The sequence below is a fragment of the Astyanax mexicanus genome, chromosome 10 (assembly GCF_023375975.1).
Source record: "Astyanax mexicanus isolate ESR-SI-001 chromosome 10, AstMex3_surface, whole genome shotgun sequence".
Classification (NCBI taxonomy): domain Eukaryota; kingdom Metazoa; phylum Chordata; class Actinopteri; order Characiformes; family Acestrorhamphidae; genus Astyanax; species Astyanax mexicanus.
The window spans coordinates 27,337,867-27,364,065 of NC_064417.1; the positions used below are offsets into that span (position 1 = coordinate 27,337,867).

The 26,199-nt window shown below is 42.0% G+C and overlaps 1 protein-coding gene across 3 annotated transcripts in view; it reads left to right on the forward strand.

The window, feature by feature from the left end:
- The window catches only part of LOC103047851 (A disintegrin and metalloproteinase with thrombospondin motifs 2), a 274,381-nt gene that overhangs the window by 183,316 nt on the left and 64,866 nt on the right, over positions 1 to 26,199 (forward strand). For all 3 annotated transcript variants that reach the window (XM_049483934.1, XM_049483936.1, XM_049483935.1), the window contains exon 4: positions 12,844 to 13,043. In XM_049483934.1, coding sequence (XP_049339891.1) covers positions 12,844 to 13,043 — 200 coding nt within the window. The remainder of the gene's footprint in view (positions 1 to 12,843; positions 13,044 to 26,199) is intronic.

Sequence of the window (26,199 nt, forward strand, 5' to 3'; positions counted from 1 at the left end):
AACGAAACAACGTTCCTCCAGGGACCATGGTGCACATAAACACAGAGTAGACAGAACAATAGTGCAACAGTACAAAAGTGCAGACAGACAATACAACACAATACAGACAAAGAATAATAAATAACAAGACAGTGTGCAAATTATGCAGTGTGCAAAAAGTGTGCAAAAAAGACCAGTGAGATAGTAATTACCTCTATTACACAGTGTGCAATAGAGTCCAGTGAGGTAGTAGGGTTTTTAGTGCTTTCCATTTTCTGGGGTAAGTGGGGTAAGAGTGACAGTGGTGCATGTACAGAAAAACCATCAGTTCAGTCTCTGCAGTTGAGGAGTCTGATGGCTTGGGGGTAGAAGCTGTTGCAGAATCTGGTCGTGCTGGACCAGATGCTGCGGTACCTTCTTCCCGAAGGCAGGAGGGAGAACAGTTCGTGTGAGGGATGGGTGGGGTCATTCACAATGCTGGTTGCTTTGCGGATGCTGCGGGTGGTGTAAATGTCCGTGATGGAGGGGAGAGAGACGCCGATGATCCTCTCAGCTGTCCTCACAATACGCTGGAGGGTCTTGCGGTCAGAGACGGTGCAGGTCCCAAACCAGGCAGTGATGCAGCTGCTCAGGATGCTCTCAATGGTCCCTCTATAGAAGAGTGTGAGGATGGGTGGAGGGAGACGGGCCTTTCTCAGCTTCCGGAGGAAGTAGAGACGCTGCTGGGCTTTCTTGGCTGTAGAGCTGGTGTTCAGGGTCCAGGTGAGGTTATCTGCTAAGTGGACACCAAGGAACTTGGTGCTCTTAACAATCTCCACAGAGGACCCGTCGATGTTGAGTGGAGAGTGGGTGTGTTGTGCTCTCCTGAAGTCAACAACCATTTCCTTTGTCTTGTCCACATTCAGGTGAAGGTTGTTGACTGTACACCAGTCTGTCAGCCACTGCACCTCCTCTCTGTATGCTGACTCATCGCCTTTGGTGATGAGACCCAGCACGGTTGTATCATCGGCGAACTTGATAAAGCTGTTAGAACTGTGTTTTGCAGCACAGTCATGAGTCAGCAGGGTGAACAGCAGAGGACTCAGGACACTGCCCTGGGGGGCCCCAGTGTTCAGTGTGATGGTGCTGGAGGTGCTGCCCCCGAACCGGACTGACTGGGGTCTCCCCGTCATAAAGTCCAGGATCCAGTTGCAGAGGGGGGTGTTGAGGCCGAGCGAGCTTAGCTTCCTGATAAGGTTCTGTGGGATGATGGTGTTGAATGCTGAACTGAAGTCTATAAACAGCATTCTGACGTAAGTGTCCTTCTTCTCCAGGTGGGTGAGGGAGAGATGAAGGGTGGTGGTGATGGCACCGTCCGTGGAGCGATTGGGACGATACGCAAACTGCAGGGGGTCCAGTGAAGAGGGCAGTTGTGTCTTGATGTTCCTCATGACTAGCCTCTCGAAGCACTTCATGATGATGGGTGTAAGTGCAATGGGACGGTAGTCATTGAGGCAGGACACTGTGGACTTCTTCGGCACGGGGACGATGGTGGTGGACTTGAGGCACGTTGGGACAGTGGCGCTGCACAGGGAGATGTTGAAGATGTCCGTGAGAACATCTGTCAGCTGGTCTGCGCACTCCCTGAGCACTCTGCCGGGGATGTTGTCTGGTCCTGCAGCTTTTCGTGGGTTGACTCTGCGCAGAGTGTTCCTCACATCCACTGCAGTCAGGCACAACACCTGCTCGTCCGGCTTGGGCATGGTCTTTCTCGCCATCGTGTTGTTTTGTGCCTCCAACCATGCATAAAAGTTGTTCAGGGCATCAGGGAGGGAGGCATCACGTTCACAGGACGGTGGCATTGTCCTGTAGTTGGTGATTGCCTGGATGCCCTGCCACATACGCCGCGCGTCACCCGTGTCCTTGAAGTGGCTGTGGATTCTCTGGGCGTGTGCGCGCTTTGCCTCTCTGATGGCTCTTGACAGGTCGGCTCTCGCTTTCCTCAGGGCCACCTTGTCACCCACTCTGAAGGGTCCTCAGCAGCACACGTACCTCAGCAGTCATCCAAGGCTTCTGGTTTGGGCGTGTATTGATGGTCTTGGAGACAGTAACATCATCAATACACTTGCTGATGTAGCCAGTGACTGATGCTGCATACTCCTCCAAATCAACAGAATCGCCTTCAGTAGCAGCCTCCCTAAACATGTCCCATGCAGTGCACTCAAAACAGTCCTGAAGGGCAGAGATGGAGCCTGCCGGCCAGGTTTTCACCTGCTTCTGAACTGGTCTGGTGCGTCTGATGAGTGGTGTGTATGTTGCAGTCAGCCAAACACACATGTGGTCCGAGAAAGCGAGGTGGGGGCGGGGCTCCGCCCGGTACGCGCTGGGGATGTTTGTGTAAACAAGATCCAGCGTGCTCGCTCCTCTCGTTGCAAAGTTCACATGTTGATGGAATTTAGGGAGCACTGACTTGAGATTTGCGTGGTTGAAATCTCCGGCGATAATAAACAGTCCGTCTGGGTGTTTGTTCTGCAGATCGCTGATAGTCCGATAGAGTTCACACAGAGCCTCTTTAGCATTAGCACCAATGCTAGCGCTGGGTGGGATGTAGACAGCAGCTATTAGCATGGCGGAGAACTCCCGTACTAAATAAAAAGGTCTGCACTTGACTATCAGGAACTCCACCAGCAGAGAGCAGTGTTTGGCGACAGTCACAGCGTTGTTACACCATTCCGTGTTGATGTAAACACACACGCCTCCACCACGGGTCTTCCCGGCTAGTTCCACGCGGTTAGCCCGGCTAGCTGAATGGCGCTGTCCGGAATGTTGTCGTTCAGCCACGATTCCACAAAAACCAAAACACAGCAGTCTCTGAACTCACGCTGGGTAGTTCGCTGGAGTCGGATGTAGTCCAGTTTATTGTCAAGGGAACAGACGTTTGCCAGAAAGAGCGATGGTATAGCCGGCCGGCTAGGACTAGCCTTTAGCCTCGCGCGGATCCCAGCTCTCTTTCCGCGCTTACGCTCGCACCGCTTGCAATGGCACTTCCGCTGGGCTCCGGCGTCAGGAAACACCGCGGGCTGGCGGCCTGGGTCTCTTAGCAGGCTAAGCTCAAGTAGCGTCTGCAGAACCTCGTCCGGTAGCGTGTTTTCTGGCTGATTTCTCCACTGTAGCAGGGTCTGGCGGTGGTAGAACATGTGCACGGGTGTTCCGATGCACATATTTGCAGGAAATAAACGGAAAAAACAACAAATAGTAACACAAAAGCACCATTTAACGCGCCGCCATCTTGGGTGGGTCAACCCAAGATTGTTAGTATATTAACAATGAGACCCAACACTAGTGAATACAGTGAATCTCAAACATAATACATGTGGACGTCTAGTGGCTATTGAGTTTGCTCATTAGTTGTTAGCATTATTAGCATGGTTCCCCAGAACCATTGCTTAAGGTCTCAACATACACTCTGTCCAGAACTGACCAGACACAATTGTCCAGGAACCTAAGCATCTTCTTTTAGAATAAGATGCTCTGACCAGCCTCTCCTGAGGCTGAGCTCACACTGCCCAATACCAGGTGTCAGCTAGAGGGGTATGAAGCCCCCCAACATTTAGCTATGGAGCAGTAGAACCAGTAAACCAGAGCTAATCAGTACCACTCTAGAGCAACTGCAGATAAATTGAAAGCCACTATGACCAATGTCGAGCATTGGCTAAAAGAATGTATATCACCACAACATTGAGCTGTGGAGCAGTTGGGACTTCTCTGGACCAATAAAATGCCTCCATTCAGTGCTGCTACCTTTGATATGAGTTGAAGTGTCAGAACTTACCATCCAACATCAGCACCACTTCAGAGCAAACACAAATGAGACCAATTCTACCACGCCCAATGCCAAGTGTTGGCTAGAGGGGTATAACGACCCCCAGCATTAGGCTGTGGACTAGTGGAAATGTTGGAATTGTGCTGGAAGGATAATGGAGCTCCATCCAATACTTTGGATGTGGTATTTGGGAGCCAGAACTAACCATCAGTCATCAGTTCAGCTCTAGAGCAAAAGAAAATGAGCCAAAAGTATAGGCTAGATTGGTAAAAGCACCTCAGAATCCATTCAGTAACTTTTGGATGTAAATGGGTCTAAGGCCACCATGCCCAATGTCAAATGTCTGCAAGAGGGGTATGAACTCTCCAGCATTTTGGAGTTCCTTTGGGATAGTTGGAGTAATCATCTATCATGAGCACCACTCTGGCCATCATACCCAATGTCAAAGGTTTGGCCAGAGGGGTTTTACGCCCCCATCATTGTGCTGTAAAATGCTGGAATATTTCTGATGATTAAGCTAAGTCCAGAATCCAATGGCTGTGAAGCAATGGAAATGATGGAGCTTCATTCAGTAGTATCTTTGGAATGAGTTAGAGTGACAGAACTAATCATCCAACATCAGTACTTCCAACCTCACTGATGCTTTTGTGGGCTGAATCAGTCAAAACCTCACGACAAGGCCTCAACATCTAGTGTAAAGTCTTTCTAGACAGGTAGAGCCTGTAAATTCTGCAGAGATTTGCTTATTTTATCATGGAGTTGAGGCCTAACAGCTGTTAGAGGGATTATTATTACATTAGGAGGTAATATTACACTCATTGGACCCCTGAAATTGCTATTATTGTATATCATGTTTCCTTTTAATGATATTAGTAGATCATCCTGGCTGGCGTATTAACATAGATCTTAATCAAATGGTGTAGTTGATTACTGCTGAAAATGATTTACTCACTGCTGTTTATTACTGGCTCTCTTTAGCCGGGTCCTAAAGGCTTAATTCGATCCTCGCTTTACAACAACACATCATTAAAGATTAAAAGACACAGGCAAGAGTGCATTAGATGAGGACCGGCAATTAGCAAATATGTTCTGCAGTCTCTGATTTCCCTCAGGTTGGACTCCCTCTCCTTGAATGAGTGTGTGTGTGTGTGTGTGTGTGTGTGTGTGTGTGTGTGTGTGTGTGTGTGTGTGTGTGTGTGTGTAAGTGTGTGTTTGGCTGGTTGGGCTATCTGCTTCACACACACACACACTCACACCCTTACTGTCTAATAAAACCTGACTAATACACTTCTTCTGGTGAACGCATACCTTCAACTACTTTTTTGCCCCAAATGCTAATACAGCTGTGGAAATACACACACACACACACACGCACACCCACACACTCATAAACACACACACACAGCTCGGTGTTACCTCACCAATGCTCTTGTAGCTGAATACAATCAAATTCCCACAGCAATGTTCCATAATATGCCAGTGAGTGAAAAGTTAGACATAAGGGTTTCTAATAAAGTGGCCAGTGAGTGAAAGGTAGACATAAGGGTTTCTAATAAAGTGGCCAGTGAGTGGAAGTGAGACATAAGGGTTACTAATAAAGTGGCCAGTGAGTGGAAGTGAGACATTAGGGTTTCTAATAAAGTGGCCAGTGAGTGGAAGTGAGACATCAAGGTTTCTTATAAAGTGGCCAGTGAGTGGAAGTGAGACATAATGGTTTCTAATAAAGTGGCCAGTGAGTGGAAGTGAGACATAAGGGTTTCTAATAAAGTGGCCAGTGAGTGGAAGTGAGACATAATGGTTTCTAATAAAGTGGCCAGTGAGTGGATGTGAGATATAAGGGTTTCTAATAAAGTGGCCAGTGAGTGGAAGTGAGATATAAGGGTTTCTAATAAAGTGGCCAGTGAGTGGATGTGAGATATAAGGGTTTCTAATAAAGTGGCCAGTGAGTGGAAGTGAGACATAAGGGTTTCTAATAAAGTGGCCAGTGAGTGGAAGTGAGACATAAGGGTTACTAATAAAGTGGCCAGTGAGTGGAAGTGAGACATTAGGGTTTCTAATAAAGTGGCCAGTGAGTGGAAGTGAGACATCAAGGTTTCTTATAAAGTGGCCAGTGAGTGGAAGTGAGACATAATGGTTTCTAATAAAGTGGCCAGTGAGTGGAAGTGAGACATAAGGGTTTCTAATAAAGTGGCCAGTGAGTGGAAGTGAGACATAATGGTTTCTAATAAAGTGGCCAGTGAGTGGATGTGAGATATAAGGGTTTCTAATAAAGTGGCCAGTGAGTGGAAGTGAGATATAAGGTTTTCTAAAAAAGTGGCCAGTGAGTGAAAGTTAGACATAAGGTTTTCTAAAAAAGTGGCCAGTGAGTGAAAGTTAGACATAAGGGTTTCTAATAAAGTGGCCAGTGAGTGAAAGTTAGACATAAGGGTTTCTAATAAAGTGGCCAGTGAGTGAAAGTTAGACATAAGGGTTTCTAATAAAGTGGCCAGTGAAAGTAGGGGTTCTAATATAGTGGCCAGTGAGTGGAAGTGAGATATAAGGGTTTCTAATAAAGTGGCCAGTGAGTGGAAGTGAGACATAAGGGTTTCTAAAAAAGTGGCCAGTGAGTGAAAGTTAGACATAAGGGTTTCTAATAAAGTGGCCAGTGAGTGAAAGTTAGACATAAGGGTTTCTAATAAAGTGGCCAGTGAAAGTAGGGGTTCTAATACAGTGGCCAGTGAGTGGAAGTGAGATATAAGGGTTTCTAATAAAGTGGCCAGTGAGTGGAAGTGAGACATAAGGGTTTCTAAAAAAGTGGCCAGTGAGTGAAAGTTAGACATAAGGGTTTCTAATAAAGTGGCCAGTGAGTGAAAGTAAGACATAAGGGTTTCTAATAAAGTGGCCAGTGAGTGAAAGTAAGACATAATGGTTTCTAATAAAGTGGCCAGTGAGTGGATGTGAGATATAAGGGTTTCTAATAAAGTGGCCAGTGAAAGTAGGGGTTCTAATACAGTGGCCAGTGAGTGAAAGTAAGACATAAGGGTTTCTAATAAAGTGGCCAGTGAGTGGAAGTGAGACATAATGGTTTCTAATAAAGTGGCCAGTGAGTGGAAGTGAGACATAAGGGTTTCTAATAAAGTGGCCAGTGAGTGGAAGTGAGATATAAGGTTTTCTAAAAAAGTGGCCAGTGAGTGAAAGTTAGACATAAGGGTTTCTAATAAAGTGGCCAGTAAGTGAAAGTTAGACATAAGGGTTTCTAATAAAGTGGCCAGTGAGTGAAAGTTAGGCATAAGGGTTTCTAGTAAAGTGGCCAGTGAAAGTAGGGGTTCTAATACAGTGGCCAGTGAGTGAAAGTAAGACATAAGGGTTTCTAATAAAGTGGCCAGTGAGTGGAAGTGAGACATAATGGTTTCTAATAAAGTGGCCAGTGAGTGGAAGTGAGACATAAGGGTTTCTAATAAAGTGGCCAGTGAGTGGAAGTGAGATATAAGGTTTTCTAAAAAAGTGGCCAGTGAGTGAAAGTAAGACATAATGGTTTCTAATAAAGTGTCCAGTGAGTGGATGTGAGATATAAGGGTTTCTAATAAAGTGGCCAGTGAGTGGAAGTGAGATATAAGGTTTTCTAAAAAAGTGGTCAGTGAGTGAAAGTTAGACATAAGGGTTTCTAATAAAGTGGCCAGTGAAAGTAGGGGTTCTAATACAGTGGCCAGTGAGTGGAAGTGAGATATAAGGGTTTCTAATAAAGTGGCCAGTGAGTGAAAGTTAGACATAAGGGTTTCTAATAAAGTGGCCAGTGAGTGAAAGTTAGACATAAGGGTTTCTAATAAAGTGGCCAACGAAAGTAGGGGTTCTAATACAGTGGCCAGTGAGTGAAAGTAAGACATAAGGGTTTCTAATAAAGTGGCCAGTGAGTGGAAGTGAGACATAATGGTTTCTAATAAAGTGGCCAGTGAGTGTATGTGAGATATAAGGGTTTCTAATAAAGTGGCCAGTGAGTGAAAGTAGGGGTTCTAATACAGTGGCCAGTGAGTGAAAGTAAGACATAAGGGTTTCTAATAAAGTGGCCAGTGAGTGAAAGTTAGACATAAGGGTTTCTAATAAAGTGGCCAGTGAGTGAAAGTTAGACATAAGGGTTTCTAATAAAGTGGCCAGTGAGTGAAAGTTAGACATAAGGGTTTCTAATAAAGTGGCCAGTGAGTGAAAGTTAGACATAAGGGTTTCTAATAAAGTGGCCAGTGAGTGAAAGTTAGACATAAGGGTTTCTAATAAAGTGGCCAGTGAGTGAAAGTTAGACATAAGGGTTTCTAATAAAGTGGCCAGTGAGTGGAAGTGAGACATAAGGGTTTCTAAAAAAGTGGCCAGTGAAAGTAGGGGTTCTAATACAGTGGCCAGTGAGTGGAAGTGAGATATAAGGGTTTCTAATAAAGTGGCCAGTGAAAGTAGGGGTTCTAATACAGTGGCCAGTGAGTGGAAGTGAGATATAAGGGTTTCTAATAAAGTGGCCAGTGAAAGTAGGGGTTCTAATACAGTGGCCAGTGAGTGGAAGTGAGACATAAGGGTTTCTAATAAAGTGGCCAGTGAGTGAAAGTTAGACATAAGGGTTTCTAATAAAGTGGCCAGTGAAAGTAGGCGTTCTAATACAGTGGCCAGTGAGTGGAAGTGAGATATAAGGGTTTCTAATAAAGTGGCCAGTGAGTGGAAGTGAGACATAAGGGTTTCTAAAAAAGTGGCCAGTGAGTGAAAGTTAGACATAAGGGTTTCTAATAAAGTGGCCAGTGAGTGAAAGTAAGACATAAGGGTTTCTAATAAAGTGGCCAGTGAGTGGAAGTAAGACATAAGGGTTTCTAATAAAGTGGCCAGTGAGTGGAAGTGAGACATAATGGTTTCTAATAAAGTGGCCAGTGAGTGGAAGTGAGACATAATGGTTTCTAATAAAGTGGCCAGTGAGTGGAAGTGAGGCATAAGGGTTTCTAATAAAGTGACCGGTAAGTCATAATTTTAATGTTTCTGATAAAGTGGCCATTAAATGGAAGTACACAATGTTTCCAATAAATTGGACAGCTATTCAAGTCTTTTAAACACTAATATCATTCAAACACTCACTAAAACTCTTGTAGCTGAATGCAATCAAATTCTCACAGCAATGCTCTGGATCTAGTAGAAAGCCTTCTCTGTACAGTAGAGAATTGCACACACACTATATGTTATCTATAGCTCTCTTTGTTATTTATAGTACCCCTCTCTCTCTCTCCTGCTCTCTCTCTCTCTCTCACCTTCCCCTCTATAGGCTCTCAGACATTCTTGACATTTATAAAGGTTGAAAGACAAAGTAGCGGTGTGTCCTGATAAGGGCGAGGCCTCGACTGAATGTGAACAGCCCTTTCAGGAGCTGACCAGCAGGAGAGCGAGTGTAGAGGTGGTGAATGCAGGGGTGGGCGTGGCTATTCAGATATATTGATGCTGAAATGGGGACTGAAAAAATATTTTTGAGCGTTCAGTTTCTGAACCACTCTCCACCTTACAGTGACAATAATGTATACTAATCTCAGCAAACAGGGGTCATGAGTGGAGCAACAGTCTAACTGCTGGTGTATGGTCAGTGACGGGTGGGGTAGAGGGAGGCTGATATTCTGTATGTGGGCGGTATGTGGGCAAGACATGGGCTTAAGTCGGCAGAAAGTGAGTGAAAGTACAGATAAGTGTTTCTAATAAAGTGTCCAGTAAGTGAAAATACAATAGGTATATGATATAATTCAGAATTCATGATTCCATCAATGATGGCAAGCTTTTCTGACCCTAGTGCAGCAAATTAGGCCCAAACCATGATACTTCCACCACCATGTTTCACAGATGGGATAATATCATTATGCTGGAATGCACTGTTTTTATTTTAGGCATAATGCTCTTTTTATTTAAACCATAAAGTTTCTCCAATAGCTTTCTGGCTTGTCCACTAGATTTTTTTAGCAAAGTTCAGACAAGCAGCAATGTTCTTTTTCGAGAGCAGTGGCGTTCTTCTTGCCATAAACACCATTGTTGTTCAGTGTTCTCGTGAGGGTGGACTCATGTAAAATTCAAATTAGCCAATGTGAGAGAGGTCTTTAGTTGCTTTAAAGCTTCCCTGGGGTCCTTTGAGACCTTGCTGACTATTACATGCATTGCATTTGGAGTGATCTTTGTTGGTTGACGATTCCTGGGTAGGGTAACAATGGACTTGAATTTCTAAGTTACCTAGGTTAAGTTTAGCTACGCTAATTAGACAAAACTGTAATTCTTTTAAAGTCAAACAAGTGCTGGATGTTAATCTACACAGATTTATCTTTTAAAAACTGTTTATTTGGGTGAGTAAAGCACTTCCATATATTTACGGTAAGCTTAGTTGGGTGTTGGGTGCAGCCACTCAACAGTACTACACTGAGGAACCGTGTTCCGGTAAGCCAAAGTAAAAGTGCAGGGTACAGTCCGATATACTCACCTCTGAAAGAGCTAGCGCTTAGCGTGGTTAGCAGCTAATGCTAATACTGCTCCAACAGTGCTAGCCGGGGGTTGGCAGAACTAAACTTAAACTCCTGTATAATGCTGTACTTCAGCAGAGTGGCTTTACTGCTCCTTACAACCTGACTGGTAAAATACATACATGGCGCACTGACGATTTTTGGGAAAAGTAAATGATTTTAGGTGTGCCTTATAGTGCGAAAAATACGGTTGATATTGTCTTTCAAACACTATTATCTTCTGTGTTCATATGCATGTAATTCTCTGGTGAGTTATCTATGTATGTCACTACTACAAATTGTCACGTTCCCATTAAAACCACAGAGGAAAATAAGACTCGTTTTTTATTCATGTCTCAGACGTGAACAAAAGAAGTCATAAGGAAACGGAAACGAAGGCAGCGGAAACCTGTTTACCGCAGCAGAGCCTCTTGCGTAACCTTCAAGGAAAAATAGCCGAATATATGATTTAAAGCAGATGGCGCGGATATTACATCAGACTCATAAAAAAAGAGCGTTGAAGCAGAACAATAATTGTTTTGAGGGAGAATGCACCTTTTTTTTCGGTGTGTTAATTTGGTTAACAGGGTTTCAGGGGGTGTGTAGTTGTGTTGGGGGGAGGGGGGGGGGGGTGTGGATGCTGATGTGCAAACTGCAGACAGGAACACCTGGCAGTGAAATGAAGTTAGAGCTTCCTGAAAAAAGAAAGAAAAAAAAAAAACAACTAAATATGCTGTTTTTCCTCAGGTTGGGCTCTCCGGGCGCTCCGCAGTGTTCCACCGCGCTCGGCTCGCTCGGCCGTGCTTTAATAACGCGCCGCAGACATCGAGTGTTAAGATGATGAATTTCAGTCTGACTTCCAGGATTATCTTCCAATAAGGAAGTGGCTGCCGAGCCAATATTAGCCTGCGCCGGAGCATTGTTTTACCCATGAGCAGGTTGCCAGGGAAACGTTACATAATCGGAGCAGAGACGATGGCCCCAGCTGACTGGGTGATGGAGATGGGAGTGGAGATGCTGCATGTTTCATCTCATGTTCTCTCCTCTGTGTTCCATCCAGCGCTGATGCCCTTTGGGACCTGACAAGACGATGTGCTGCGTTCTAATGCCACTGTGTCTGTCCTGCTGAAACGGCTGTCGGGTGGTACGGTAGTGGCTGTTGGTTTGCATCCCAGAACTGACTGGGTGTTACTGGTTGGTAAAGCCTCAAGGAAATAAGATCCTAAATCAACTATTACTTTAGGTTCAGAAGTATTTAGACACATGTTTGTGTGATTTATCTGTATTTTCTCCACTGTACAGGAAGCATTTACATATAGGTTGTTGCTTTTGCAAAAGGAGGATCTATTAAATTAAATGTGATGGTGGTTCCATCATGCTGTGGGTCTGTGTGATCAGTGCAGGTACTGGGAATCTTGTTAAAGTTGAGAGTCTCATGGATATCAGTCAAAATCAGCAGATTCTTGAGAACAATGTTCAAGAATCAGTGAGAAAGTTGAAGTTGAGCCAGGGCTGGATACTTCAACAAGACAACACTAAACACTAAACACTGCTCAAAATCTACTAAAGCATCAATGCAGAGGAACAAGTACAATGTTTTGGAATGATCATCTCAGTCCACAGACTATAGAATATTATAATCTGTGGTGTGATTTAAAGCAAACTGTTTAGGCTCAGAAACAATCAAACCTGACTGAACTGGAGATGTTTTTGTAAAGAAGAATGATCCAAAATACCTTTAACTAGGAGTCAGACTCTGATTGGAAGCTATAGGAAACGTTTAGAGGCTGTTATTTCTGCTAAAGGAGGATCTACTAAATATTGATGTAATTTTTCAGTTCGGGTGCCCAATTTAACGCATCTGCCTAATTTTGTTTGAAGAATTATTGCACACTTTCTGTAAATCCTAAAAACTTTATTATTTCTCTTCTCAGATATCACTGTGTTCATCTGCTATATGATATACAGCTCTTACCTTAAAAATGATGAGTCTCTTTGATTTTACCAAATTGAAAACCTCTTAAATATAATCAAGAGGAAGATGGAGGAGAACATGCCAAAATGCATGACAACTGTTATTAAAAACCAGGGTTATTCCACCAAATATTGATTTCTGAACTCTTAAAACTTGATGAATATGAACTTGTTTTTTTTTTTTGCATTATTTGAGGTCTGAAATCTCTGCATCTTTTTTGATATTTCAGCCATTTCTCATTTTCTGCTAATAAATGCTTTAAATGACAATATTTTCTCTGTTGCCTGTAGTTTATAGACTAAAACAACAATGTTCATTTTACTAAAATATATCTATAAATAGCAAAATCAGAGAAACTGATTTAGAAATTCTTAATCTCTTAATTTTTTCCAGAGCTGTACAACGCAGAATATTTAAAAAACTGAAAAACACTGAGTTTAAGGTGTGTCCAAACTTTTGTTGGGTTACAGATGCAGTAAAAGATTCAAGATTCAACAACATGTTATGCCATTGCTAGTCTTGTGGGGATCCCACCCTCTGGACTGCCTCTGTGTGTAATGATGAACAGAGTTGATGAGATGTAACAGACTGACGTGTGTGTGTGTGTGTTGTAGGTGCTGATCTGGGAGGTCTGATGGACTTGGAGACTCTGTATGAAGGAGTGGAGCGGAGTCTGAACCAGAGCCGCCGGGTCCGCAGGCAGTCTCCCGAACGAGCCTACAACATCGAGGTGCTGCTGGGGGTGGACGACTCGGTGGTGCAGTTCCACGGACCCCAGCGTGTGGGGAAGTACCTCCTCACACTCATGAACATTGTGAGTGTTTGGTGTTTGTTTGAATCCTTATTTTATTTTCTAATTTAAAATGATAGGCAAGAACATAGAGCTCAAGTTAACATTCTAAACCACTTGAAATGTGTTCATTTGGGTTGACGTCAAGGTTCTTCGTAGACCTCTTGAGTTCTTTCCCATCAAAAATGGACCTTTGTCTGTGTGGATCTTGTTTGTGGACAGGTAGAGAATGTTCATTGATGTATAATAATGGTGTTGGATACAGATGGTGTTGTGAGAAGAAAATAAATTAGGTGTTTACAGTGTATCAATTATTTGCAAATTGGCTCATTGAATGTGTAAAGATTATTAATCTGTTAATGTAGTTTAAAACACCAATTGTCCCACTAATTTAGCTGGTAGTCAGCTTTATATCCCCAAAAATACAAAAATACAAGGAGGGTGAAGACTAGCTCATGCCACCTTCGATACATGTAAAGTCATCCCCTGCCTCTTTTCCAACTGCTGCTGATGTAGCATTGCTGAGTAGCATCACAGCGGACTCGGAGGAGAGCGCAGCGACTCGGTTCTGATACATCAGCTCACAGACGCAGCCTTGTGCTGATCCACATCACCCATTTGGAGACATGAGGGGAAAGAGCGCCATCTACCCTCCAAGAGAGAGAGCAAGGCCAATTGTATAAGCATGTACCATTCCGACACCCTATTGGTTTATATGTAATCCATCGCAGCTGCACACCTCATGCCCATACTCCAGCAACTCCAGATTAAAAAACTTAAGTTGATACTTTAACTTCTAAAAAATTATCTGTACTTCTACCTGACTAATAAATGTCAGCTGTCAGGAACTGCAGCAGGGAGGACTCGAGGCGGACGTACATGCAGGTAATTATATTTACAAGAAAAAAAAAAACAATGAACCAAAACTGAATTCAAAACAAGACACAAGAACAGACAGGACTACTAGAATTAACTCTGAATAAACACTGAAAACAGAAAACAAAGAAACAGCAACCTGATAGATAGATAGATAGATAGATAGATAGATAGATAGATAGATAGATAGATAGATAGATAGATAGATAGATAGATAGATAGATAGATAGATAGATACTTTATTTATCTCAAAGGAAATTTAGGAAAATGACATAGAACTCGCATAAGACCAAACAAACTAACACTGAAAACAGTGGTGCTTAAATACACATAGAGGGAACAGGAAACAGGAAACACTTGGGAACAGGTAATGAGGGGGCGGGGCTACAAATTAACGCAGATGGGAGCACTGAAGACATGGGCGGAGAGCACATGGCTAGAACAACTAACAAAGTAGGGTAAAAACATAAACACAAAGACAAGGGACAGGACAGTGATGTGATCAGCAGACCTTTGATTTTTTTGTGACACCTTTATGTGGCATCCTATGACCTCAGAATAAAAGCAGACTGAAGTGCTAGATGTTCTCAATCCGCTAGCAGTGTGTTGATGGCTTAAACACCTCAAATCAGTGATTATAAGAGATGTTCACATACTTTTAGCTATAAAAAGTAAGTTTAGATGCATGTAAATTGTACACCGGTCAGCTTTTATTCTCTCTGGTGTAAAATGCAGCATCTGCAGCAGCTTTATTCTCCAGTCATAAATTCTATTGTTTTATTTGGTGTGTTGTGCCCTTCTTACGCAGTTCCAGAGCTCGGTCCGGTGCAGATGATGTAAGCGTCCAGCTCAGGTAAATCTGGCCGCAGTAGGTCAGGGGCTTTGCGTGGCGTGGTCTGAGGTGACAGTAAGCCGGGGGAAATATGGCTCTGAGTGAAAAGCTTGCTCATCTGCTCCGCCCGATCCATCCTTTAATCTCCTCAAATTAAACGTGCCCGGGGAGGTGGAGGGACGGGGGGAGGGAGAGAGAAACGCATGATTAGAGAGAAAGAGAGAGAGAGACAGAGAGAGAGAGAGAGAGGTTAAGCAGTTTGTGGCGAGGTTCTCATAAGGTAGTATGAGGCAAGGCTGAACCCATATATTGGATATCTTATTAATAATAAAAAGAAGAATCATTCAAATTTCTTTAATTTCTTTTTTTTAAACCTATAGATGCTCCACACCAGCTGAATAAATCACTAAATAAATTCTAAAATTGGGTGCAAAACTTAATTATTTTGTTTTTTTGTTCATTACTATAGTTTATGAACAAAACGAACAAAGATCCATTATCCGTTTTTCTAACTTTGTAGTTTTTTTTTCCATTTTGCACTTTGAAACAAAAAATCTGAAATGAAATTTTATTATTAAAATGACTTTTGTTACAAGAAAAATTGAGAGATTTTTGTTTAAAAATCCGAAAAAATGGATGAAAACACATTTCATCTTTTCATCATATTATACTGCATAAAAAAAAAAAAATATATATATATATATATATATATATATATATATATTTATTTAAAGTTAACAGCTAATGCTAATTTGCTCCAACGGTGCCAATAATATTCACCTCTGAACAGTGAAACAGCGAGTTGTGCGGTTAGCGGGTAAGGCTAATGTTGCTCCAGCCATGCTAGCCGGGGTTAGCAGCAGCCTACAGGCCGATATGCTCACCTCTGAACGGCGAAAGTGCTTAGCATGGTTAGCGACTAATGCTAACACTGCTGGAGAACGAAACTGAAACTACTGTATAACCTGACTGATACAATTCATACATAAGGTGCACTTTATTATAAGGCACACTGACAATTTTTAGAATATATTCTAAATCAACATGTAAAGTCACTCTGGAAAACAGTGCTAACCAGAGCCTCAGTGTAAACTCTTTCTGGAGGATGGTTGTGGAAACATCTCAAAGTCAGTCTGAAGGCAAACCATCAAAAACTTTTTCAACCCTTGATATACAGGGCTTGGACAATAAAAACTGAAACACCTGGTTTTAGACCACAATAATTTATTGTCCTGAGGGACAGTTCTGGAGGAAACAGGAGAGTTGAGGTGCACATTGAATTCTGCCATGATTTGGGCAGCTGTGGTTTTATGTTTTTTCGATACAATCCAATACAGTTAACACCCAAACATTCCTTTCAGACAGCTTCTTCTTACAGTGTCCACAGTTAATCCTGTTGGATGTGGTTGGTTCTTCTTGGTGGTACGCTGACATTACTCTGAATACCATGGCTCTTGAAACATCACAAAGACTTGCTGTCTTGGTCACAGATGCGCCAGCAAGACGTGCACCAACAATTTGTCCTCTTTTGAACTCTGGTATGTCACCCATAATGCTGTGTGCATTGCAATATTTTGAGCAAAACTGTGCTCTTACGCAGCTAATTGAACCTTCACACTCTGCTCTTACTGGTGCAATGTGCAATTAATGAAGATTGGCCACCAGGCTGCTCCAATTTAGCCATGAAACCTCACACACTAAAATGACAGATTCAGTTTCATTGTCTCAGAAAACATGTTATAGGTTCATCCCAAGATCACAAGTACAAATTTTCTATAGTCTACATTCAGGCTTCATTCTCACTATAGGAAACTTCAGGCTCTGTGAGTGTGTGCTGTTTATTTGTGAGTGTGTTTTGCTGTTCAGTTTATAAGCTTGTATATAAAGTGATATTGGCTGGTGGTGTCAGTTTTGATGTTGGCCACAGAGCGCTGGTAACGGTCAGGCTGTAACGTGAGGTGACAGATGCAGTGGTGCGGCACAGTGGTGGCCGGCGTTAGACGGCAGTGTGTTCAGATGTGACATATTTCTCCTGTTCATCAGGTGTTTCCAGAGCTGAGCTTTCCGCAGCCGCTCTCTCATCCAGGGAGAAGGGGGCGGGGGGCACATTTCAAATAGTGTATTCAGAATAAATTACAGAAAAAAACATAAACAGAAATATATAAATAATGTCACCTCTCTCTCTCTCTCTCTCTCTCTTTCTCTCTCTCTCCCACGCATTGAGCTCCTCAGCACTTTCTTCTTGAAAGTTTATTCTGCTGATGTTTGGAGCGCGAGTCTCCCTCGCGCCACTCGCAGAACGAGTGAAAAGAGCGAGACAAAAAGCGAGTGATGAGACGTAAGAGCTTCCTCCCCCCTTCCCTGCTCTTCCTCTCGGCTTCTTTTTTCAGAACTCTCACAACACCGAGGTTTGTGTGTGTGTGTGTGTGTGTATGTTCTGCTAGTTTGTTGTTTTTCCGCAAAAGGTTCCAGTAAAAGAAAGCTACAGAGAGAAAACGAGAAAGATGGAAGGACAGAGAGAAAATGAGAGAGACACAGACAGAATGAGAGAGAGCTAAAGGGAGAGAGAGAGAGAGAAACTGAAAGAAAAAAATGAGAGAGAGACAGTATGAAAGAGAAACTGAGGGAGAGAGAATGAGAGACAGAGACAGAGAGAGACAGAATAAGAGAGAGAGAGAGAGGTGTAGACAGAATAAGAGACTAAGAGACTTTTTGAGAGATTTGAGAGAGACAAAATATATAAGAAATAAACTGAGAGACAGAATGAGAGAGAAAGACAGAATAGTAGATAAACTGAGAAACATAATCAGAGAAAGTGTGAGAGAGACAGAATGAAAGAAAGACATAGAATAAAAGAGAGACAGAATTAGAAATAAACTGAGAGACAGGATTAGAGAAAATGTGAGAGAGAGAGAGATGGAATGAGAGAGACAGAAACGTGATATGCTGAGAGAGACACAGTGAGAGAAAGAGTCAGGAAGACAGAACGAGAAAATGAGTAAGTGAGACAGAATGAGATAAACTGATTGAGACAGAATGAGAGAATAAGTGAGTCAGACAGAATGAGATAAAGACAGACAGAATGAGAGAGACAGAATAAAAGATAAACTGAGAGACAGAATAAAAGAGTGAAGAAGAAAAAATGTGAGAGGGAGTGAGAAAGACAGAATGAGACAAAAATTAGCGAGACAGAATGAGAAAAGAGTGAGGAAGAGAGAATGAAAGAGATAAATAGGAGAATGATAGGAGATAAAACTGAGACAGAATGAGAAAGAAACAAAATAGGAGATAAATTAGAGATAATGAGAGAAAGAGTGAGAGAGACAGAATGAGAAATTGGGTAATAAGGTAGTGTAAAATAAGGTAATGTATGAGAGAGAGACACAGAAGAGAGAGAGTGAGCGAGAAAAAAGACAGAGATATAGAGAGAATGAGAGTGAGACAGCAAAAGAAAGTGAGGGAGACAGGTGGAGGTGTTCACATGCCACCCCCCCACTAACACTTTATGACCAAATAAAAAAACTGTAGTTCCATGACCCTTTTTATTCTTTTTTTTTCTTAATTAACGCAACAGCGCATTCAATTAATTCAAGAAAAGAGAGTGTGTATGTAAGTGTGTGTGTGTGTGTGTGTGTGTGTGTGTAGGCTTTGTATTGCCTGAGAACCAATTGATGACCCACGCTGGCCTGAGCTGAGAGAACTGAGAGCGGTGATTCTTTAAAAGAATCGGGGGATCGATTGTTCTCTTTAACAGGTTCATGGGAAATGATGAGGAAATCGATATCGATGGACAGTCCTCCCACCATTGACCCAGGTTTGGTTGGCTCTGCTCCACCTCCACCTTTCTTCAGAACCCTTTGTCTGATTCACTGGGTTCACTGTCAGAGTCGATCGCAACAGTGTCTGGCAGTTCTAGTACATCTCCTGAGCTGTATACACTGATTAGCCTTAACCTGAAACTACTGGAATGGAAAACTTGTTATATTTGGGACAGATAGTCAGAGAGTCATAGCAGTGGTGTCCCTGGGAACTGAACTCACAACCCCCTGGTGATAGAGTCTGACACAGACCATCAAGAGACTATTGCACGCTAGATACAGGTCTGGAGTGCCTGTATCTTACTCTGTTTAAGACCAGGACTACTTCTTGCATAGACATTAGCAGTGTATAGCTGGGATTAGAACTTACAATCTTCTGGTGATAAGGTTAACACTTAGGACAGATCCTAGATACAGGTTTGGGAGGCCTTTATCTTACTCTCTTTCGGGCCACAGCCTTCATACTAGAACCTCAGGGAGATTTCCGGACACAGATAGTAGCAGTGATATCTTTGGGAATTGAACACACAGCATCCTGGTGATAAGGTCAAGACCACTTTAAGAGCCTACCCCAAATACAGGTCTGGAGGGCATATATTTTTCTCTCATTTGGACAACAGCCCCCATGCTTCATACCAAAACCACTTCTTGCCTAGAAATTAGCGTATAGCTGGGAACTGAACTCACAATCTCGTGGGGATAAAGTCTACACTTACAATGACAGACATTATTTGAGAGGCTGTCCTGGATTCAGCTCTGGAGGGCCATTATCTTCCTCGTATTTGGGCCACTGGCCTCCATACCAGAACCACAAATAGTTGTCTTACAACCTACCGATGATGAAGTCAACACTTATTCCGACAGATAGCCTGTCTCTGAAGGACATTTATCTTTGACTCTTTCTATTTTCCTTTTTTTTTTGGACCAAAGCCCCCATACCAGAAACACTTCTCACATAAATATTAGCAGTCTATAGCTGGAATTTGAACTTACAACCCCCTGGTGATAAGGTCAACAGTTATTACGATTATGGATTCAGCTCTGGAGGGCCTTTATCTTCCTCTCATTTGGGCCATGGGTCTCCATACCCAGAACCACAGCACACTCTCAACACTCATTCATAACTCATAATCATATTAGTGCTCGGAGGCGCGGCCGTCTCGCTAACGGATCACAGACCTTTGTGCTCAGCACTAATTGTGTGAACGGCGATTCGGCAGTATTAATTGCTTCCGTCTATATTAGTCACAGTTCTGGAGTAAACACGACGGGCGGGGGATGGGGGGGATTGGTAGGGGGGGTGGGGTTGTGGTTGTGATGTAATCAGCTCTTTGTAGACACGTTGTTCTGGACCTGAAATGTCAGACAGGTAATAATAGTCCAAAATGTCAGGTGAAAATGGCAGAGATTCAGTAATGAGGCAGAGCAAACACTGCCCACCAGCCCACCCGTCACCCGGACCTCCACTGCGGGAGGAACAGGAGACGAGGAGAACGGACAGAGAGAGAGGTCAGGAGATCCAGATCCTGATCAGTTACAGTATCGGCCCAAAGAATGACCCACCAGACCCAACCCCTGCTTTATAACACTTTATACCACTGATATAAACACTTCAACATCAACATAACTGATACAAACTGTCACTGTCGGGAAAAAAATAGAATTTTAAGATAAATGGACCAATAGAAATTTTTATTTCTCGTACTTATATCCTACTCTATTCTCTTTTTTCCTTCATTCTTTCTATAATTTGTCCTTTTTTTCTTTCTTTTTGGTTCCTTTGCATTATTTTTTGTTTGTTTCTTTCTTTTTATCAATGATTTCCATAGTTCTTTATACATAGTGCAAACTATAAATTTTGTTCTTCTCACTACAAACAATTTTTATTTCATAATTTGCTTTATTTTTGTCTGTCCTTCTTTTTCTCTCTTCTTTTTTTTCCTTATTTTTCTTTCATTTATTTTCTGTGCCCATTCTTTTTTCCTTTACCTTTGTAGTTTTTTTCTTTCTTTTTTCTTTCTTTCCTTACTTATTATGTTCTCTTTCTTTACATATTTTGTCCTATGTACCTTCATTTTTTATTACATTTTTTACATTGATTATTTTTCTTCTTTTTTATTTTATTTATCTTTTGTTTATTACCCTATTCTTTTTTTTTTTTGCTTCACTTTTGTTTTCTTTTCTTTTTTTTACATTTCTTTCTGGATTTTTTCTTTACAGTTTTAATTTTTTTTCGGTCCTTCTTTCTTCTTCGGTTCCTTTGTCTTCTTTTTTGTTTCTTTCCCATTTTTTCTTGTCTTTGTTATTTATAAAGTATAGATTTATTTCTTCTTTCTGCAAACAATTTAGATCATTTTCATAGTTTGCTTCATATTTGTCTTTCCTTCCATTTTTGATAACCTTTCCCTGTTCTTTTTTTCTTTGTAGTTTTGTTTCTTTTCTTTTTTTCTCTTTTGTTCTTTTTTTTGTCCTACTTTGTTAATTTCACCATTTCACAGTACAATATACAGTTTGAGCTATTGGAAATCTGAAGTTTACTTCTTTGTTTTAAAAGGAGAAATGCTAGGCTAATGTTCCGACTGTGAACTTGTGAAATACACTTTGTAAAACATCTCTCTTCCTGATCTAAATGTTATTTTTTTTCAGTGAATTACGTAGTTTTATTAATCCATGTAAGATAACTAAATCAGATAGTTGTATATGATGATGAAACCACAGGTTCAGTCTTCTCCTGTGAACCAGTTCAGACAGAAATCTGACTTGGCATTTTTCTCTGTGCTGCGGCTCAATCTGTTCTGTTTTGTTTCTTTTTTTTTTTCTTGTTTTTATGTTTATTCCTTTACCTCACTCCTTTTCTCTCTATTTCTCTCTCTCTCTCTCTCCCACTATTATCTAACCCCGTCTCCCTCTCTTCTCTTCTTTGGTTTCTTCCTATTTTAGCATCCTCCTCTCTCTCCTCCAACCACATCTCCCCTCCCCACCCCACACCACCCCCTCATCCCCCACCTCCACCACATCCTCACTCCCTCTTCCCAACCAACCCCTACTGCATTATTAATTGGATATTAATGATTTTCTGACTTGCCGACCTCTAGGTCTCCATTAGTTACCTGTAGGCTGTGGAGCGGCTGATGAAACTCAGAGATCCTGAATAAGGCCAGCAACCAGGGCAGCACTAATGAGAACCGCACTTTCACAGTCATTAACACAGAGAAAGAGAGAGAGAGAGAGATTTTGGGACCAGGTCTCTGTGTATAAAACAGCAGAGTTCCAGCTAAGTGTTCTATGTATTTTTAAGAATGATTGCCTTTCCTCTGCAGGGCCAAATGGTTACTAAAGGTTACAACCAGTTACAGTTCTGTACTGGTGCTGATTCAGTCTCATGCATTCACATCCATACCCTGATTTCAGACGCTTAGCAAGTTAGCATGCTAACTTTATACAGTGAGATTTAATTACATCTACAGGTCTAGTCCAACATCGCTACTGGCTTTGTCCAATATGAGCATCACTACCACAGCATTAGCACACCTACATCTACAAGTTAGCTGGTGTGCTAATGACTTGACTTGACTTGACGATCACTACCACAGCATTAGTACACCAGCTACAAGTTTCAACCAGCATTAGCACAACAGCATTAGCACACCAGTTACAAGTTTTAACCAGCATTAGCACCACAGCATTAGCACACCAGTTAGAAGTTTCAACCAGCATTAGCACAACAGCATTAGCACACCAGTTACAAGTTTTAACCAGTATTAGCACAACAGCATTAGCACACCAGCTACAAGTTTCAAACAGTATTACCACAACAGCTACAAGTTTAACCTGCTTTAGCACAACAGCTACAAGTTCGATCAGCATCAGAACAACAGCATTAGCACAACAGCTACAAGTTTATCCAGCATTAGCACAACAGCTGAAAGTTTAACCTGCATTAACACAACAGCTACAAGTTTATCCAGCATTAGCAGAACAGCTGAAAGTTTAACCTGCATTAGCACAAAAGCTACAAGTTTATCCAGCATTAGCACAACAGCTACAAGTTCAACCAGCATCAGAACAACAGCATTAGCACAACAGCTACAATTTTAACCAGCATTAGGACAACATTAGCACAGCAGCTACTAGTTTGAACCAGCATTAGCACAACAGCATTAGCACAACAGCTACAAGTTTAACTAGCATTAGCACAACAGCTACAAGTTTAACTAGCATTAGCACAACAGCTACAAGTTTCAACCAGCATTAGCACAACAGCTATTAGTTTCAAGCAGCATCACTTTCACAGCATAGCAAACCAATTACAAGTTTCAACCAGCATTAATACACCAGCTACAAGTTTCAACTAGCATTAACACCACAGCATTAGCATGCTGGATACCAGTATTTCTGGTCTTGTTGGGAATTAATAAATGTTGCCTCATTTATTAATTCCCATCAAGACTAGAAAAAAAAAACTAAAGATAGAATAGATGATACAAATTAACTATATTTTTATTATTTTGTAATGTTAGCCTCAAACATAGAAACAAATAAAGGTGGTAAATTGTCATAATCTGTCATAACTTAGATATATTCGATATATTTGCCTGCAGTTCAGAACTAAAGAAGCAAACTTCAGATAGGAAGCAGATGGACCACATCTGGTTAAAGGGATAGTTAGAGTTTTTACAGGACTATCACTTTAAAGCCGGGGTACTTTTAACAAGTAAAAGGAGGGAGGTTTTACTGTGCTGAAGGAGAGAGAAGGGTCTCTTTGAAGTGGATTGTGGGAAGGAGGCAGCACTGGGCTGGCTGAGGTCTGATGGCCTGAGGTGCTGCATGCTGTAGGGTTTGTATAAAGTGGGACCCTCTCATTTACTCATCATTAACAGTTTGAAAGCCGATGTCAAGGTCAGTGAACAGTAATTGTGCCCTGGCAGGGTGGCATGAACTTCATGAGCACAAGGGGGGAAAAAATCAGGTTGAACGCTGTGATTTAAAGAATATCTGACTGGATAATTCTAGGGAACTTTATGGTACAGACTGAAAGTCAAACACTTCAGTTATAGACAACTGGTGGCATCTTAGTTACTGTATTTGAGAGCGCATAAAGTGACAGTTACTAACAGCAGGTTTGTGAAGTGCGGATGGGTTATCAGCTGTGTGGCTGTCCGTACTAGAGAGTGTTTAGAAATGCTTAAAGAATTGATATGCTGAATGTGGTTTTATACTCTGCAACTGGAGTGCTGGTACAAGCAGCTTGGGCTGATTCCCATATTATACTTGGCAGTGGGGGCATTGGTAAAAGTAGCTAGGGCCAGTTCACATATTATACTCACCAATCTAAGTGTTGATACAAGCAGCTCAGTCTGATTCCCATATTATATGCAGCAACCGGAGTGTTGGTGTAAGCAGCTCAGGCCGATTCCCTTATTATACTCAGCAACTGGAGTGTTGATACAAGCAGCTTGAACCAATTCACATATTATACACAGCAACTGGAGTGCTGGTACAAGGGACTCAGGCACATTCCCATGTTATATTTGGCAATCGGAGTGTTGGTACAAGCAGCTTAGGCTGATTCCTATATTATACTCAGCAACCGGGGTGTTGGTACAAGTAGCTCAGGCCAGTTGCCTTATAATATACAGCAACCGGAATGTTGGTACAAGCAGCTTGGACCAATTTGCATATTAAGTGCAGCAACCGGAGTGTTGATACAAGTAGCTCAGGCCATTCCCATATTATACTCAGCAACCGGAGTGTTGGTACAAGTGGCTTAGGCTGATTCCCATTTTATAATCACCAAACCGAGTGTTGATAGAAGCAGCTCAGACAAATTCCCATATTATATGCAGCAACCAAAGTGTTTGTACCAGGGTCTCAGGCTGAATCCCATATTATAATCAGCAACTGAAATGTTGGTACAAGTAGCTCTGGACAGTCACCTTATAATACTGGTATAAACGGGTCAGGCTGTTTCCTGTATTATGCTCAGCAACCCGGGCAATTGGTATAAGTTGCATGGGCTGATTCCACTATTTTATTTTGCAAATGGGGTGTTGGCACATGCAGCACTCAGCCTAGAAGTGGGCGGAGCATTTAGGCCAAAATTTTAGGGCAGGAGACGGCAATTGAGTTTGGCCGCGAGCCAGATATTTTCCATGCCATTATGTGGCGGCCCACAAAAAAAATGTTTTGGAAAATTAAGTGTAATGTATTGGAGTGCTACAGACTTGTAGCTCTCCAGCCCAGAGGGTTGTTGAACCCGATTGCAGAACAGTTGATCTTAAAACAGGTAAACCCAAGAAGAAAGGAAAAAAAATGAATAAATATAAATAAATAAACACATCGCTCCTCGTGCAGGATCGAACCCGTGTCGCCAGGGTCATGGTCCAATGCACTACTGCTGCCTCGGCTAGTAAATTGGGACCCAGCCTGGAAAAAACGTGAGTCGTGCTCAGGGATGAGTTGTCCATGACCTTTTAGAATAATTTCGGTAGGTTGGTCACTTCTGGGAAGGTTTAGCAGTGCTCCATGTTATCTCTATTTGTGAATAATAGCTCCCACTTTGGTACGCTTTAGTCCCAAAGCTGTATTGCTTTGTAACCTTTTCTCATTTGTTCTTGAATTTCTTCAGATTCAGAATGTTGTCAGACAGGTTCTATTTAAGTGATTCCTTGATTCTACAGATCTGGCAGTAATTAGGCCTGGTTTTCATTTAGTGAAATTGATCTAAAAATGTGGGTAATCACAGTTCATTCATGAGGGGATATTAAAGTTTGATTTGTTTTGTTTAAAAATGTTATTCCATCATATCATAATAAAGCAGGGTTTAATTGATAGGATTGATGTGATTGACAGCAGTAACTGGTACAGACTCTCTACAGCTGCTGAGCTGTAGTCGAGCTGTCAGGCAACCAGCTAGTTAATCACGCTGGTACTGAAGAACAGGCCCTGCTATCACTAATCACCACTAGCTTTGTTGTTTGTTTTGTCTTTTTTTGACCTTTATTCCGCAGCCAGTGGACAGCCCCAGATCTCTGGCAGGGCTTGGGTGGCAGCTTGTATTTGTAATGGTGCCACTCTGGCTGGCATCACAAGCGAGTGGCCTTGATTAGAGATTCAGCAGCAGAGAAAACACCAGAGAGTCTTCAGGCCTCTGAGGTGAAGTAAATGCTGGAGTACTGAAGGGATTTGAACACTGAACATCTGCTGTGGTTGTTGGTGAGGAGTCTTAAAGCTGCAGTAATCAGACCAGTCAACCATCTGCAGTAATTTACTGCGTGCATACCACACTATTCCGGCTCGATATTTAACCATATACTAAAAAAATCAAATCATTTGTGGATCAGTAGTGGTGATACAGTTCTGAAAAAAATGAAGAGACCACTTCAGTTTCTGAATCAGTTTCTCTGATTTTGCTATTTATAGGTATATGTTTGAATAAAATGAATATTGTTGTTTTATACTATAAACTACAGACAACATTTCTCCCAAATTTCAAATAAAAATATTGTCATTTAGAGCATTTGTGTGCAGAAAATGAGAAATGGCTGAAATAACAAAAAAGATGCAGAGCTTTCAGACCAGATCAAATAATGCAAAGAAAACAAGTTTATATTCATAAAGTATTTGGTGGAATAACCCTGGTTTTTAATCACAG